The following is an 18,009-nucleotide window of genomic DNA, read 5'->3' as shown; positions in this document are numbered from 1 at the left end:
TGACGCTTCAGGGGCTAGCTAAGCCCTGGGAGTGTTGATATTTTTGCAGTCAGTCCGGCTGACTTCGGCCAATTTAAAAGCCTGGAAGGGAGGCGACTTTAAACTTGTGCGTGGGGCAAGCCACGCTATTCTGTCGCAGTGCCCCTGCCTGCGAGTCAGAGCCTCGGGGGAAGAAGAGCCGGACGGAACCAGCGAAGGGAAAGGCAAGGAACAAGGGTGCCGACTTTGGCTGAAATCTGAGACGGAGGGCAGGGGAGGGCGACGTCTGCTTCTGATTGGCCCGTGGTCATCATCGAACACCCACGCAACCGCTTCGATTGGTTGGTGCTCGCAATTGTTGTGGCGGCAGCGAAGATTTTGCCCACGTACTTCCGAACAAGAGGCGGGGCTGTGCCCCGGCGCGCCTGCGCAACGTTCCAGGCCCCACCCGGTAGTTCAAGAACCTGCGAGGGGGCGGGGCGAAGAGGTGCTTGTTTTGGTTCTGTTTCCTTTGAAGCCGTAGGCCGGAACGAGCGTAGCAATAAAGTTGTTGGACTTGGAGAGGCTACGACAAGCTCGCCGAGGTGCCTTAATCTTGGACTTCATATCCGAGTTCTCCTGCTGCGTGACCCGCGTTCTTCCGACGGTTCGAGAACCGGTGCCGCGCTCTCTTTATCCGGGTCCCGGCGATCCCGTCGTCCTTCGCGCACCACTGTAGCCCCCCCAAAATCCGGGTCCTCTCCCAGCGTCCCCCGCGGCGGGTTTGCTGGGGGCTACTCGGCGGTGCCGCCATGACTATTCTCCCCAAAAAGAAGCCGCCGCCTCCCGACGGCGACCCCGCCAACGAGCCGCCGCCGCCCGGACCGCTGCCCCCGGCGCCTCGCCGCGGCGGGGGTGTAGGCGTGGGCGGCGGCGGCACGGGTGTGGGCGGCGGCGACCGCGACCGTGACTCGGGCGTCGTGGGGGCCCGTCCTCGGGCTTCGCCACCGCCTCAAGGCCCTCTCCCAGGGCCACCGGGTGCGCTTCACCGCTGGGCGCTGGCCGTGCCGCCCGGCGCCGTGGCGGGTCCTCGGCCACAGCAGGCCTCTCCACCTCCTTGCGGGGGCCCCGGAGGTCCCGGCGGCGGTCCTGGTGATGCGTTGGGTACAGCAGCGACGGGCGTGGGCGCGGCGGGTGTGGTGGTGGGCGTGGGCGGTGCCGTGGGTGTGGGCGGCTGCTGCTCAGGGCCGGGTCACAGCAAGCGGCGGCGTCAGGCCCCCGGGGTTGGTGCGGTTGGCGGGGGCAGTCCTGAGCGTGAGGAGGTCGGCGCAGGTTACAACAGTGAGGATGAATATGAAGCGGCTGCAGCGCGCATAGAGGCCATGGACCCCGCCACCGTCGAGCAGGTATGGGCATTGGGATGGGGGAGGTGAGTGAGTGTGGTGGATGGGATCCCTAGACTGGCTAGGGACCCAAGGAAGGCTGTTTGAGCCTGCTCCAAGGGGCCTATGTCTTTTCTCTTGAGTCTGGCACTCTTTTCCCTGGTGATGGGGTTGCGATACACTCTCCCACCCCGCCACCCCCCCAACCCCAGGGATTTGGGATTAGAGGCCCCAGATAAGATGGAGGATTTAAAGATGGAGTCTGTGGTCTCTTCTAGGACCCGTAGTTGATTGTGGGCCCTGGGGCCTCATCGTGTAGGGCCAGTAGGTAGGCACTCCCCAGGAGAGACAGGCAGAATGGAATGCTTCCTGAGAGGGGAGTCTCCTGACTCTCCAAAGGATCTTGGTTTGTGTTTGGTGACTTGAGATTTCTTTTCCCCTGGAATGAGATTCTTAAGATTCCTCCTCCTGGGAATACAAATAAGGTGGTGACCTCAGAGATACGAGTGTCCGCAGGATACCTAAATCCTTTTCAGGGGTCTGAGACACTATATAGGACAACCCTTTCTCCTCCTCAGGGGGATACAGCACAGGACCATGCAGCAGTGGAGTCTGAGACTCTCTTTTCTAGAAGTCAAGGACCTGACACACACACACACACACACACACACACACACACACACACTCTCTCTCTCTCTCTCTCTCTCCTCCCCCCCCCCCCTCCCCCTCCCTCCTCTCCCTCTCTCTCTCTCTCTCTCTCTCTCTCCCCCTCCCCTCCCCCTCCCTCCCTCCTATGATCTCTTTCCACTTGGGTACTAGGATCAAAACCAACACCCTGGGATCAGAAACTCTACTAGGGTACATGAGATTTATCCCTTTCTAAGTGACAGGGGTCTGTGCTTTCTCTAAGGGATCTGAGCCCTCCTTGGAGACAAGAGTCTGAATCTTTCTCTAGGAGCTTAAGCTTTTTTTAAGGGCTGGACACCCCTCCCCCAGGCCTGAACCTTTCTTCAAGAAAATGAGACTCACTGCTTTGTATACTGGAGCCTAGGATTCCCCCTGCTTATAGACTGGGGCTTTTAGGTCTGAAGCCCTCTTCAGGAAATTGATGTCCCCCCCACAGAGGTCTCTAGGGGACTTTTCTACTCAGGGACTGGTCTGAGTATTCTCTTTGGGCATCTGAGACCCACTGTGCCAAGGATTCTTGAGCTTTCCCTCAAGGATAAGAGATGCATACATACCTCACTGACCAGTATGTCTCTAGATATGAGGTCCACGCTTCCCCCTCAAGGAACTTAAGGCACTCCTTCGGAACAGGAGGTCTCCCCAGACCAGAATTGAGCCCTGAGACCTTTCCCTTGGGGCATGGGTAGAGTCCCTCTGGAATAGGGTTCTGCATCTCCCATCATGAGTTTGACTTTGCCTCGGGTTCATGAGACACCTCCCCCACCTTAGGACCTGATAACTGAACCTACCCTGAAAGAACTGTCACCTCACTTAAAACAGCATATGTGTACCCTAGTCTTAAGAGGCCTTTTGGGGTCATAAAATTTCCTGCCTAAGCCCACCTTCCACTTTGAACTGAATTCTGGCTCTCATTCCCCTTGGGGACATGGGTAAGATGGGATTCTGAGGTAAGGAGTCTGAATCTCCTCCCAGGGGCCTGAGCTTCCCCTCTGGGACAAAAGATTCTTTCCATTAGGGAGGGGCTTGAGCTCACCTCGGGTTATGAGGCTCTCCCTCCCTCCCCAACCCCCCAACCAGACAATCCTTTCTCATCTGGGAGAAGGATATGATGTCACCGCAGTGTAGCCTAAGGCCACCCCTCATTGAACAGAGGACCTGGATGCTTTTCACAATCATAAGAATTCCCTGTCTGAGCTAGCTCAGGCTAGGAAGTCCCCCTTACTTTCTATGAGAAGGTTGTCAGGTACTACTGGGGACATGAGGACTGAGAAAGAACTATCCTCAAGAACTAGGAGGATTCAGCTGTGCCTCTAATTTTCTGGATCAGAGAAGTATTCTGAGTTTCCTGAATAGCTTTCAACAAGCTTTTTTCTTCCAGAGTGAGGGAAGGGGTTTGGGACATCCCCACTTCAGGGGATTCTCCACCCACACTCCCCCCCTTGGCTCAGGTAAATCTTTCTATGCTTCACAGGGCCAAGGCCTTGTCTTGAGCCCCCATCCTTGTTCCCTTTTCATCCATTACTACTTCTGGCAGGATGAATCATCTGCCAGGGTCCGGACCAGGAGTTGTTTCTTCTCTCTCTGGTCGTGATAAAGTGTGCCTTGCCTTTTCCTTATTTTCCACAGAAATAAGGAATTTCAGGGACAGAGAAAGTCATGTGCCACCATGGTGACTAGAAAGACACCACCTTACATCCCCTTTGCCATCTCTTAGGCTAGGAGTTCTTCCCTTCTATTGTCCCCATAAGAACATGGAAGTAAAGCCGTGTGGTTGCATGATACCTTCCCTTCCCAGTGACAGAGGAGAGGTTTCATGTTCTCTTCACTTCTTGGGACAAAAGGGCAAAGAAGATGCTTCTTGCCTTACCTAATTCAACTAGGGGATGAAAATAGAGATTCTTCCTGCTGCCCTAGGCTTGGTCCTGAACCATCACTGGGGCCATTTGTGACCTAGAGAGCCATTTAAACCCTTGGGAAAGGGGAGAGTTGTTGAGAAGGAGTCCACATGGTGACTCTGGTCCCTGTGACTACCAAGATTTCCTGTCTGACCTGGTGCTGTTACTGTATCTACTGCCTGTAGGAGCCCTTTTGACACCCCAGAGGTCCCAGTGCTAGGTGGTGTCAGGGATTTCCTTTCCTAGGTATGGCTGCCTTGCCAGAGTCTCCCCTGTGAAAAGAATGACTTGAGAGGGTCCTGAGCTTGAGGACCCCACAGAGCATTTTGAGAAGGGGGCCTGTGTGCTGAGATGGTGGAAGAAGGTGGACCTGGCACTGTAGCCAAGCCGCCAGGTTTCCCATTTTGGCTCTGCTAGGGCTTTTCTGGATGAACCAGAATTGTTCTGCCTATGCTCCCTGGGCCACAGTTTTCTCATTGGTCAGGTAAAAGCTGGTGGGGCATTGTTTAACTTTGGGATTTCAGGGAGCTCACACCAAAGCCCTTTGGGCCTGGAGGTGACAGGGTATGGTAGGTGTCTTTCAAGGAAGAACTGGATTCCTCCCCTGCTCCTCTGTTCCCTCTCAGCCATCCAAGCTTTGTGGTCAGGACAAACAGTCTGGTAAGTGTGAGGCTCAGGGTTGGCCTCACAGTGACTTTTGTGGCCAGCTAGCTTGGGGTTTGTTAAGAGGCCTGTTGGATGGTGTGGAGGTAGGATTGTGTGTAGAAAAAGTTTAGGCTTTGGACCTGACGGGTCTGACTTCAAATCCCAGGACTCCTGCTTAGCTGCCAAAAGTACATCCATGCCCAGGGTTATTGACTGGTTATCTGACCTGGCCCACCTTGGACCTTGGCTGATTTTTCTTCTGCAGTTTCCCCAGGATCATCTGGGTTCTTCCTAGGAGCCTTTGCAACAACTTCATTTGGCACCTATGAACCTGCTGATTCCTCTGATCAGGAGGCAGAGTGGTATAGCAGCAAGTGGTTGGACTTGGCCTGGGGGTCTGGGTTTGAGTCCTGTATCTTCTGCAGTTACTTTTTCTGGGTCTCAGTTTCTCCATCCTTAAAAATGGGTAGTGATGAGGAAAGAGGTTGTACTCGTTGTAATCTCTTTAATTCCCTGCTCCCTACTTCCCTCATCCATTGTGAAAGTTTTGAGTGGGGCTCCTTGGCTTTTGGGGGTATGCTATGAAGTTTTAAGCAGTTACCAGCTTCCCTCTGCCCAGCCAGTGCTGTAGGCCTGTGTGTGTGTGTGTGTGTGTGTGTGTAACAGCTTTATTGAGACATCATTCACACATCACACAATTCACCAGTTTAAAGTGTACAATTCAGTGACTTTTAGTGTATTCACAGAGTTTTGCATCTGTCATCACAATCAGTCCCTTTTAGAACATTTTCTTCATCTCAGGAAGAAACCCTGCATCATCATCATCCCCTATCCCTTCATCCCTTCTCAGCCTCTGGCAACCACTCATTTACTTCTGTCTTGATTGATTGTTTTTTTCTGTACATTGCATATAAATGGAATCATACACATGCAGTCCTTTGTGACTTCATTTCTTTCACTTACCATAATGTTTTCAAGGTTCATCCATGTAGCATGCATCAGGACTTCATTTATTTTTGTCAGAGAATAATAGCATCTTCATTTTTTAAAAAAATATTTTTTTTTTTGACTGCACCCGGTCTTACTTGTGTTATGTGGGATCTGGTTCCCTTGCCAGGGATTGAACGTGGGCCCCCTATATTGGGAGGCAGTCTTAGCCACTGGACCACCAGGAAAGTCCCCTGCATCTTTGTTTTTTAATTATTCCCTCCCTCCTTCAGTGGCCTAGTAGTAGGTTTGGGGCCTTGCTCTTTTCTGATTGCTCTACCCTGGAGAGCTTCTGTTAGTCCTTAAAGAGCAGTGTGTCATCTGTATTTCTCACTGGATGGGTTGCATATGTTTAGCCGGTGGAGCAGAGCCAGTGTTCTGGGTGTTTTGGGGAAGAGAGGGGTGGTCTTGGCACCAGACTTGCTGGGACAGAGCTGTGTAGTCCAGAATACTAAAAACCTCTTGGCTGTGGGCTCTTCCTACACATCGGTCTGTCCATGAGCTACCACTGCTGCTGCCATCTCCCCCTGCCGCCTCCTTGTTTCATTGGCAACTCATTCATCAATAGACAGGGTCAGCAGCTTCCCAGGCTGGGAGGGGGGTTTCCAGGCCCTTTCAGCTTTAATTCTAACCCTTTCCCTGGGCGTGGGATTCAGCTGAGGTGGATCCTGTGGGGTGGGAGCCATGCCATGTTGCCTCACAGTTCACACTAGGGAGTGCTACAAGGGTGTTACATTTGTGTCCTGTGGCTGCTGTGACAAATCACCACAAACTTGGCAGTTTAAAATAGCAGAAATATATTCTTTCTTTGTTCTGGAGGCCAGAATTTCAAAATCGGTTCCACTGGGTCAAAATCAAGGCATTGGCAGGGCCAAACTTCTTCCAGAGTCTCTAGGGGAGAATGCAGTCCTCTTCCAGATTCTGGTGGCTGCTACCATTCCTTAGTTTTTGACTGCATCACTCTGACCTCTGCCTGGCTTTTCTGTGTATGGGTGGTCTCTCCTGTCTGTCAGATCCTCCTTTGCTGTCCTAAGGACACTTGAAATTGCATTGCATTTAGGTCCTACCCTACTCCAAGATAATCTCCCATCGCAAGATCCTTAACCACATTTGCAAAGACCCTTTTTCCTTGTAATATTTACAGGTTCCAGGGATTAGGGCCTGATATTTTTGGGTGGTCATTATTCAGGGATGTTCTTGTTTCCCTTCAGGGAGAGGAAGGGAACTCATTAAGTGCTCTCATACTGAACAGTCTTGTAATATTTGAGTCTGCCCAGTATCCCTGTTATTGGGAGGGTTATTAGCCCATTTTACAGATTGGAAAACTATGGCTCAGAGCAGTTAATCACTGACTAATAATTGTTGGATTGGAACCTAAGTCAGTTGGGTCTCCCCGGCTGCTTCAACTTCTCTTGAACCTTTGAAGTAGCAGGTTGCAGTTTTGTACCTCAGATGCCATTGTGTCAGAGAGCTTTACCCAGCCCCGTTTTGGAGGCTCAGAGATGTGGAGGGAGTCGCCCTCAGGTTCAGCAGTGGGCTTGCAAGATTCAGGGTCTGGACTTTTTAATTTCAATTTATTATTATTTTGGCCATGCCATGCCTCATGAAGGAGCTTAGTTCCCTGACAAGAGATTGAACCCATGCTCCCTGTGGAGTTTTAACCACTGGACCACCAGTGAAATCCCAGGGTCTGGACTTGACTTTCTTAGGCCAGGGCATTGATGTGGCTTATGGCTGGGCCTGCTCCCACCTCTTACTCCCACCAACCCTTCCTTCCTGGGCCGTTTTCCTAAACAGCATCCAAGTTGGCACCTTCTTTGGAGGCTCCTATCTAGCTGGAGAAAGGAAAAGACTGTTCTGAGCTCTTGGGACTCTAAGCTCTCTTGGAAGCCCAGGACCATGACCTCCCTGTTTTCTCCCCACAGTGGGAGAGAAGGGGTTTCAGCCAGAGCCTGCTCCAAAGGCTGCTGGTGCCAAAGGCAGTGGATGACTAGTTGTCTGGCCTCCGTATCCAGGCCCAGATGCCAGTCTGGCTGCCCCAGGACCAAAGCCTTGCTTGTGCAAGGGGAACACGCAGGCCTTCTCCACTTTTAAGGACAAATCAAGATTTTCACAAATGGGTTGCCAGGTGTGTTTCCATGCTGTGATTCATGAAGCTTCCTTCTCTTGTTGCCTCTGCACTAGGCTTTGCTGATGCCCGAATCCCAGTTCCTTTCTGCCTTTATAAAATGAAGATAATGCTTCCTGCCACCTGAGCTGTGGTAAGGACAGTTAAATGAGATTACCTTTTGCATCTGGCGCCTGGCATGGTAGGCATTTGGCTAATAGAAATTCGTCTTTTTTTCCTGGCTCTGCCCTGCTTGCTTGCCTAGTCCTCTCCAGGACTTTAGCTCTACTGGACTCATTGTTGGGTCTCTGGCATCCCTGGAATGACAGAAGTGATTACTAAGCATTTCTGGAGGTCTTGGTATTTTACTTCTTTACTCAGGTGGCACCTCCTCTCAGATGCCAGCTTTAATGACTGACGCAGGTCCCTTGCTCTGTTTCACAGCGACCCTGTGTTCACCTCTTTTAAAGCCCTGCTCACACCTGTGTGTGGACATTGCCTATTTCCCCACCCCCTAGCAGTTTATGAATTTATCACAGTTGAGACCAAATCTGATTCATTTTTCTGTCCTCATTGCCAGCCTAGGGTCTGACTTAGTAGCTGCCTGGTAAACCTTTGTTGGATGAGTAGGTAGGAGCACCTCTCATGCTCTTTGACCCCCTTTTCCCCTGTCGATCTCCACCCCCCATACCTGAAATCAAGAGGTTGTTACGTGTGCTGCTGCTTTAGAACGTCTCCTGTCCAGTCTGGGATTGTAGTCATAGTTGCAGCTTCTCTGCAGGTGCCATGGTACTGGAAGATGGCTGACCTGCAGGGCAGGGATAGGGGAACTGGCTGGAGCAGGCTAGTCCAGTGTGACAGCCTCTGGGGAAGGAGGGACACCTGGATTGCTGGCATGTTACACATAAACAAGAGTTTGTGCTGCCTGTGGAAGCCCATTAAGAGCTTCCAGGTGCCTTTGTCATCTCTGGAAAGCCAGCCACACCTTCTTGGGGTGTGGGCCCTGATGGTGGCGCTGTAGGGTATTCTCTTGTCCCCTGTGCTTCATTTCCTGTCTAGCCACTCACCTAGGACTTTCTGAGGGCCTCTCAGTTGTACGTCACCTGTGTGTGTGCTGGTCTTGTCCCTTCTCTTTCTGGTGACCACCTCACCAGTGCATGGTATGTTGTTTAGAAAGCTTTTTCAGTTCCTGAAACTTCTCTAAGCCTCTTGACAGCTCTGTCAGGCAGCTCAGATATCCCCCATTTGATAGGAAACTGAGGTTTGGAGAGTTCAGGTAGATTACCTAAACTCACGCAGCAAATGAGTGACAGAGCTGAGCTTGGACCCAGAGGTTTTATCCTCTAGACTTTATTCTTCCTACTTTGCCAGGAATTGCTCTCATCTGAGATAGTTAAAAATGGCCTGCGGAGAGGTGATCCCCTCTGTCTGATAAGTAGCCCAAATCCTGTAAATCCCTGGGCTGGGTGGTGTGCCCAAGGAGCAGCCTTGAGATTTCTGGCCCCTGGGCCTGATGCGGGCTCAGGCTGACTTCTTCTGGTGACCAGCAGATGGCGTGAGGAGGCTAAGAAAGGTCTGCTGCTTCTGGTTTGTTTAGTGTTGAGATGGAAAATGTTTTAAGTGACACGTGGACATTTTTTTAATAGACTTTATTTTTTTTGAGCAATTATAGGTTCATAGCAAAACTGAGCAGAAGGTACAGGGAGTTCCCATATACCTCCTGACCCCACACATGCAGAACTTCCTCCAGTATCAGTGTCCCCCACTAAGTGGTACATTTGTTACAGTCATTGGACCTACATGGACACGTCATAATCACCCGAAGTCCATAGTTTGCCTTAGAGTTTGCTCTTAGTGTTGTACATTTTCTATGGGTTTGGATAATTGTATAATGACATGTAACCACCATTACAGTATGTAGCATAGTTTCACTGCCCTAAACATTCTATATGTTCCACCTATGCATTAAAACGTTTGCAAATACACATTTGTACAGGTTCACTTAACCCATACCTTTAGGGCCAGCTGTACTTTGGAATTTAGAAATATTTCAGAATTTTAAGAAAGTCACTTGGATATAAACTGTGTATTATGTAACACTTTCCATGAGGTCTATAGCAGCACCTCAAAGTCAAACACTTGGATGTTTCTGCAAGGAAATGTTTGAATATTCGCTTTTAAGTGGAATAGATGGGTTCTTGTCAGCTCAGGTCAGATTGTGATGCTAAGTGAGTTAGATAAAGACTTGGTTTTTAAAGCTTTTCGAATTTTGGATAACATATTGTATACCTCTTATAAATGAGATGGTAAAGTAGAATCACCTGTAATACCAACACTTAGGGATAATATTTTGTTGCGTTAAGTGTTCCCAACTTTGTGTGCATGTGTGTTTGTATACATATATATATATGTTAAATGTCACAAGTGAGATTGTACTTTGCATGTATTTTGCTTTATACAGTATATCTTGGAATTCTCTGGCTGTATGTGGGGCTCTGGATCTAGGCTCTTGCCAGTCTACTCCCTCCTCAATATCTCCCCTACCCTAAGTGACTAGAGGGTCCCCAGGTGAATCTCCTCTAGGTCAAGTCAGGTTCTCCCCCTAGGCACTTGCTGGTTCTGGGCCTCTGGCTGCCTAGGGGATAGGCCCAACATGGGATTCCCAAGATGGTTAGCAGCGGTTAGAATATAGATGAGGCTTCTGCTCTCAGGGCACCTGAGGCCCCTCTGGGAGCAAGCCTTCTGCTTACACAGAGACTGATTCGCTAGAAGGGTCTCCTGCTCCACATGCATGGAGTGGTCTAGCAGGGCGGAGAACTGGACTTTGTCTGTTGTCCTCTCAGCCAATCATCTGGGTCCCTTAAGAGCTCAAGGACAGGGCCTTGGGGGTGAGGGTATGGGTCTTTCCTGTTGATGATCCCTACCTCTTCCCTCCAGCAGGAGCACTGGTTTGAAAAGGCCTTGCGAGACAAGAAGGGCTTCATCATCAAGCAGATGAAGGAGGATGGTGCCTGTCTCTTCCGGGCTGTAGGTGAGTCTTTGCCTTAGCCTTCAAGGGCCTAGGGCTGCCCCTGAACTATGCTGCAGTTGTCAGGAGTGACTTGTGTGACAGGGTTGGGCACAGAGTTAGCTGGTCTTTTAGGGACTCCTGGCCTCAGCCTAAGTTAGTAGTTGGTCTCTAGCCTTTGGTCATGAGGCAGTGTGGTGGTGTGAAAGTAATAGTAACGGTAGTAATAGAGATGGAGAAAATAACATTACTTAGGGACAGATTGGAGAAGGAAATGGCAACCCACTCCAGTATTCTTGCCTGGAGAATCCCAGGGACAGAGGAGCCTGGTGGGCTGCTGTCTATGGGGTCGCACAGAGTCGGACATGACTGAAGCGACTTAACAGCAGCAGCAGGGACAAACTGCTCTGTCAGGTGCTGGAGGAAAACTTTTAATTCTCCTCCAAGCTAGATAAGTGAAGGACCATTGCTTCCAGTTGTCAGATGAGAAAAGCAGCTCAGAAATAGAGTGACTTACCTAGGGTCAGAGAATACGTAGTGCAGTCAGGAGGCAGAGCCTGGGTTAGGTTAGTGTGAGGCCTGTGCTCTTAACTGCATCACACAGCTGTCACCTTGGGGTCACAGAACTTTTTTTTAAACTTACACAAAAGTAGAATAGTGAACCCTTTATGTACCCATCACTCATCTTCAAAATAATTGTTAACATATTGCCAACTTTGTTTCATCACTACCCCACCCACTCTTTCACTCCCCTGAAACAAGAATATTTTTAAAACAGAATCCCAACATGGATCATCTCATTTGTAAATATTTCTGTATGTTTCTCTGACAAATAAGGACTCTTTTTTAACATAACAAAAATACCATTACATACATAACAAAATTAATAATTCTTTAATACCATCTGCTGTCCAATCTGAGCTAGATCTTTGAAGCTCCTCTGGCTCCGGTGATTCAACAAGCAATTGTGAAGTTCTATGCTAGTGTCCAAGGGAAGCTGGGAGTGTGATTCACTCCCTTTGGAGCTCTGATGTCTCCCAAGGAAACATCCCCTCTGATAAGAGCCTTGACCTGAGAGTCAGAAGCCCTTTATTCCAGTTCTCCCCCTGACTCATAACTTCCGTTTTCCCATATTTGAAATGGTGTTGATTCTGCAGTTCTTAGTGGTGCCTCAGAATCACAAATGTTTGAGTGGGTGATAGAAAGTTAGGTGGGGTGAGTTGTTGTCTCCCTATTCTACCAAGCAGAAATGGTTCAGGCAGTGGACTTTGATGGGCTGGGAAAATGCCAACTCCCTTATCCCTGTGGCTCAAGTCCATGTTCTCCCAGGGATGTTTCCTAGAGAAAGAGATAGGTTTGGGGGCATCTTGGACCAAAGGAATGCAAAGAAAGAATAGATGGGGACCCGTTAGGTGTTAGGCCTGTGCCGAGACCTTCGTCTGAATGTGGGGTAAGCAAGGCTGCTGGTGGAGTGAGGGTCAGAGAATGCAGCTGGGCATCTGTGTCTTGGGTGTTATTTGAGGTGGGCCTTGGGCCTAGTTAAGACCAGGCTTGGCAGTAACCCATGTAAGAAACAAAATTTAAGTGTGTGTTCATCTGGCTGTTCTTCCCAAACACCTTCTGACCCTTCCCCCTCATTGAGACCTTCCAGTAAGGGGCCTAAGCTTACAGGAAGAGCTGACCATGACAGGTTGAAGGCCTTTCCCTATCAGCACTATGGCTACACATTTCCTCTGACTGGGCTGCACTTGGCTTTTCTTTGTAAAACCTCAGAAGCCCCATGGCCTCTCCCTGAGAAGTACATGACCCCTGGGTCTCTAGGCCTCATGTGGAGGTTTCCCTGGGGCAGACTGCACAGGACATGTAACCCCAAAGGGGACTTTATCCTCACGCTTTGTGCTACCCCTCTGCTTCCAGCCTCTCTGGGACAGGGACAGGTGGTAGTTGTTCTAGGCTCTGGTGAGAAGGGTGACAATTTCTAACTTCCTGTCACACATTGAATAGTAGAAGGACCACATAACTGAGGGTTGGAGTTGAAACGAGGAGAGACAAAGAGACCACTCTTGTTCCTTGACCCTGACTGATTGCTCGGCATTCCACGTGGTACTTCAGGTTCACCTGCAAAATTGGGGTCCTTATCCCATGAGACCAGGTGAGAAGAGCCTCCCATTGAGGCCAGGAAGGGGAAGTGACATGCCCAGGGTAAGTAGTGGCAGAACTGGCATGAGAACCCAGATGTGTCCAAAGGACACATTCTTTCTATGACCCTAGGAAAGCCCTACCTTCTTAGGAGTCAACTGGCTGGGTGACTGTGGCTGTATTCCGTGATCTCTAGGGCCTTGCTTCTTACAGCAAGGAGCCTGTGGCCCTCTACTCTTAGAAGTCCTGAGGCAGGTGGGTTTTGCCCTCTGTTTTGCCTCTGAGATCTGGGTGTCCCCAGTGTGAACCAGTATCTCATGCCTGTGGACAGTTCTTTCGCCTACCACCTATTGGAGACTCGTGGGCATCAGCATAGGCTGGGGTGGAGTGAAAGTGGGAGCTTGGGTCCCAGAGGGATCCTGTGGTCCACCCTGCCCCTGCTGTGCTCAGATAACCTTCTCCTGGAAACGTGAGTCTGCATCTCTCTTCACTCCCTCTCTGCGTACAGCTTTGACTCAGCAAAAACCTCTGGCCCTGGCCTTGGCCTCTGTGGGCAGAGTGGTGGCCTTGTGTGTGGGTGTCTGCATGAGTTGTGGGGATGCAGCTGGGGCTGTGCATATTTCGGTGATGGGGCCCAGAAACATTAACAAGGTCCACTGCTCAAGGCCTTTTGGTCTTGGAACATGGACTATCAGCATTGGAGGAATGGATCTTAGATCAATTTGTCGTTTTATAAATGGGAAACAGGCCTCAAGAGAAGGTCAGGGCCTTATTATCTAGGTCACACAGCCAGTATCAGACATTTGTGTTTGAGGCTGAAGCAGGCCAAAAGGAGAAGAAGCCATTGACCACCATGTACACCGGCTTCTGTTGATCTCTCTGCCCTGCCTCCTTCAGTTTTTCCATCTTTGCGGTGGGAATTCTTGAGTAGAGGAGCAGGCATCTGAGAGACCAGGCTATTGAGAGGGCTGAGTTTTGCTGGCTCCCCAACTGAGGGTGGCAAGGGCATCTACTTTTTGAATGTGACAGTTCTCTGTAGTTGTGATTGTTGTGTGGGTATTTGGCTTTAAGGAACATCTTTTACTGACTGTGTGCATGCACATGTGCATTTCTGTGCTGGTGTCTCTGTACACTCAGAGAAAGGACATACATAGGGTGTGGGGAGGGAATGTTCATGCTGACCTCTGTGGCCTTAGTGAGGGGTACAGGTCCTAATATATCTATAATCTCTGACCACTTGCAGGCCTTTCCTAGGTTCCAGCTGATTCCTGCTTGTGTTGGTGGGGAAACTGAGGCAAACAAGCCTGACCTAGGGAGTCAGGTGGCTAAGTTGACAGCCAGATTGGTGGTGGTAATGTCTCCTGCGGCATCAGTGCTCAAAGTTACCAGTTATTCCTTGAAAGCCTGGCCTCTCCTTCAACCTCCCCAATGTGTGGCCTTGGGCCAGCTGTGCCACATTTCTGTACCTTAGTATCCCTCCTGTGTAAAGTAGGGTTTTTTAGGGTAAGAATGGAATGACCTGGGATGTGAAAAGGCCTTAGCGGAACCAATTGTAGTAATGTACTGAAGATTTCTGAGCCCTCTTTGAGCTGGGGACAGAGGTGAGGGAGTGGGGGACCCCCTTCCAACTGGACTCTGGGAGGGGAGAGCAGGTGCAGATTGCCCACAAGTGCAGTGTCAGCAAGAGGAGGAGTTTCAGTTTCTATCAAAACAAGTGCTCTGAATTCCCCTACCTCTGCAGGACCACTGGGCTCTTTTCCTCCACCTTGAGCCCCATAGGGAAGTCCAGCTCAGTCCCTAGTTCCATGTGCCAATCTCTAGGGAGGGAGGAGGGCTTTCTGGAGGACAGAGGTGGGGCTGGCAAATTCAGACAAGCATCTCCACAGTGAGAATTTCCTGTGTTCTTAGTCCTGCACTGGGTGTTTTTGTGTCATCGAGAAGGTCCTTCTACTCTCTTTCATTGGCAAGGTATTGTTGCTCTCTTTCTTTGGTTCAGAGATGCACATTTTCTTCCACATTGATGATCCCTAAACTAGGGTATGTCTTACAACCAGTGAGATGGGTTTCCCTCTCCCAAAAGCTGTGATTATACATGTTCTGTACCACCTATTGGTGCATCTTAGAATTGAAGAGAGAAGGTGGTATTTTATAGGTAAATTGAGAAGGTCATCCCTTGCCCACACGTAAGGACCCTATTTTGTGAGGCCTGTGTTACTGATTTGATGTTAATTTGGTTGCTAAAGATTTGAACTACAGGCACAAGGTAGGCTAGTGGACCTTTGGATTCAGCAAAGGTAGAGAACCAGTTACGCCTGCATGAGGAGAGAGAACCTACACTTTGAGTTTGGGACTTTCCTCTGGCTGATGAAGTGCAACAGAAATGAGGAAGGACTTAAGTGGTTCTGGTGAAATTCTAGCTGACTTGTGGGTGACTGGCTATCTGAAGAAGTCATCGTTCTCCTTACGACAAACGGAACCCCATCTCTTGAATATCTAGTATGCCTTAGGTATTTGGCAGACCATCCCCTCTAGTATTGACAGTGTTCCATGAGAGGAAAAGGAGTTATTTTCCCCACTTTATAGATGAGGACATTGCAGCCCAGAGAGGTTAAGGCCTTGTCCAGTGCCACACAGGAGGCAGAGAGCCTTTTTGTCAAGCAGGGAGTCAATAGCAGGGAAATGGGAACTTCTTGGGAAGGTTCTCTCCCAACTCCCTTTCTGGTCCCATAGTCTCCCCTTTCCCCTGACTTCTTACATCTTACATCTGGATAGATCCACCTCCCAGGACTGGAAATGCCTGTTGATGCTTGCCTGAGAACATCTCAGCCACCTTCCTGAGCCTGGCAGACCAACCCCTATTTAACCCCTTCACTCCCATCTCAGTTCCTGTTTACTGCAGCTGCCAACAGCACTGCCTCTCTTCAGTACCCCAGGTTTATTCTACGGAAATAGCTCCTCAAGCAGCTCCGGCAGCCACAGTGGGTTTGTGGTCCTGGCTTCTAAGAAAGGCAGTGGCAGGGGGCCCCCAGCCTGTGCACAGGGCATGTGACTTGCTGGAAGTGCTGCAGAGGGGGAGGGGGATGAGGGAGAGTGTGGCCGCAGAACCCACATCCTTGTTTACATCGGTAAAGGGGCTACCCCTTCCCACCTCACAACCCCCACTCCCCATCACCCTCTGGTCTCTGCACTTCCAGGAGGACATGAGACAGGCATGGGCCCTGTTTTCTATTTCAGAGCTGCCTTTTTCTCTTTATCTCACAGAACCCTTCATGGAGGGGGGAGGGGGGAGGGCAGCAAAGGCGCTCTTTTGGCGACTCTTTGCAGAGGTAGACTGTGTCATGGAAGAACTCTGCAGTGTTTGCTGCGGGACCTGCCCCTGCCCGTGTCACAGGGAGATCCCATCAGAGCAACGGTGTTCTGAGGAGACAAAGTGACAGTCCCTCTTCGTCTTAGCCAGTGGACATCAAGCATGCCTCATCTTCAAGCCCATTTTAATTTCTCACGGAGAAGGCTCCCTGACTCCCCTATCCTCCTGAATCCGCTCAGCAAACTTGCATTTCTTGTACCGCACCAGGCTCTGAGCCTGGGGGTGGACTTGTATATGAACTTCCCTTTGCCCTCAGTGGGAGCCCAATGTGATCAGGCGAAGTCTGTATGCATCTTTGATAAATCTGGTGATGGGGTGCCTTAGAGGAGTGGGAAACTGTTTTAAGAGTGCATGGGTGTTTGACAAGTAGGCAGCCAAACAGGATGGAAAGAACATCCTGAAAGGAGAAAACAGCATGTGTGAACATCCTCAGCTGAGGCAGAGGGAGCCTAGTTCTTATTGTGACCAAAGCCCTGTGATGCCTGGACCTAAATTAAGTTAGGTGCATATGTGTCTTATCTCTCTTATAGACCACATACTTTTTGTGGATAGGGTCAGAATTTTACTCACTCCTGTCACCTTCATAGTACCCCACATTCAGGCCCCACTACAGGACAGGGTCTCTGAGTGACTGCTCTGTCCCAAGACTAGGGCTAGTCCCTTCACACCTGTTATCTCATTAATTCCACAACAGGATTGCCAGGAAGTTACCCAGCTTGATCCCATTTTACACTTGAGGCATATGAAGCTCAGAACATTTGGGTCATTTTGTTTACTAGTACCAAGACAACACACTGGTCATAGCAAACACCCTATTCCAACAACAAAAGAGAAGACTCTGCACATGGACATCACCAGATGGTCAACACCAAAATCAGATTGATTATATTCTTTGCAGCCAAAGATGGAGAAGCTCTATACAGTTAGCAAAAACAAGACCCGGAGCTGTCTGTGGCTCAGATCATGAATACCTTATTGCCAAATTCAGACTTAAATTGAAGAAAGTAGGGAAAACCACTAGACCATTCAGGTATGACCTAAATCAAATCCCTTAAGATTATACAGTGGAAGTGAGAAATAGATGTAAGGGACTAGATCTGATAGATGGAGTGCCTAATGTACTATGGACGGAGGTTCGTGACATTGTACAGGAGACAGGGATCAAGACCATCCCCATGGAAAAGAAATGCAAAAAAGCAAAATGGCTGTCTGAGGAGGCCTTATAAATAGCTGTGAAAAGAAGAGAGGCCAAAAGCAAAGGAGAAAAGGAAAGATATAAACATGTGAATGCAGAGTTCCAAAGAATAGCAAGGAGAGATAAGAAAGCCTTCCTCAGTGATCAATGCAAAGAAATAGAGGAAAACAATAGAATGGGAAAGACTAGAGATCTCTTCAAGAAAATTAGAGATACCAAGGGAACATTTCATGCGAAGATGGGCTCAATAAAGGACAGAAATGGTATGTATTAAGAAGAGGTGGCAAGAATACACAGAAGAACTGTACAAAAATGATCTTCATGACCAAGATAATCATGATGGTATGATCACTGACCTAGAGCCAGACATCCTGGAATGTGAAGTCAAGTGGGCCTTAGAAAGCATTACTACGAACAAAGCTAGTGGAGGTGATGGAATTCCAGTTTAGCTATTTCAAATCCTGAAAGATGATGCTGTGAAAGTGCTGCACTCAATATGCCAGCAAATTTGGAAAACTCAGCAGTGGCCACAGGACTGGAAAAGGTCAGTTTTCATTCCAATCCCAAAGAAAGGCAATGCCAAAGAATACTCAAACTACCGCACAATTGCACTCATCTCACATGCTAGTAAAGTAATGCT

General features: G+C 49.5%; 1 protein-coding gene across 4 annotated transcripts in view; it reads left to right on the top strand.

The window, feature by feature from the left end:
• The window catches only part of OTUD5 (OTU deubiquitinase 5), a 29,304-nt gene continuing 11,295 nt past the window's right edge, over positions 1–18,009 (top strand). For 2 of the 4 annotated variants that reach the window (XM_005887658.3, XM_070365683.1), the window contains exons 1-2: positions 1–1,364; positions 10,599–10,692. In XM_005887658.3, coding sequence (XP_005887720.2) covers positions 771–1,364; positions 10,599–10,692 — 688 coding nt within the window. In that variant the 5' untranslated portion in view covers positions 1–770. The remainder of the gene's footprint in view (positions 1,365–10,598; positions 10,693–18,009) is intronic. The other 2 variants (XM_070365685.1, XM_070365684.1) reach the window with 2 other exon arrangements.

Source organism: Bos mutus, chromosome X (assembly GCF_027580195.1).
Source record: "Bos mutus isolate GX-2022 chromosome X, NWIPB_WYAK_1.1, whole genome shotgun sequence".
Classification (NCBI taxonomy): domain Eukaryota; kingdom Metazoa; phylum Chordata; class Mammalia; order Artiodactyla; family Bovidae; genus Bos; species Bos mutus.
The sequence above is the reverse complement of the archived record's forward strand: the minus strand, read 5'-3'. Positions and strand labels throughout refer to the sequence as shown.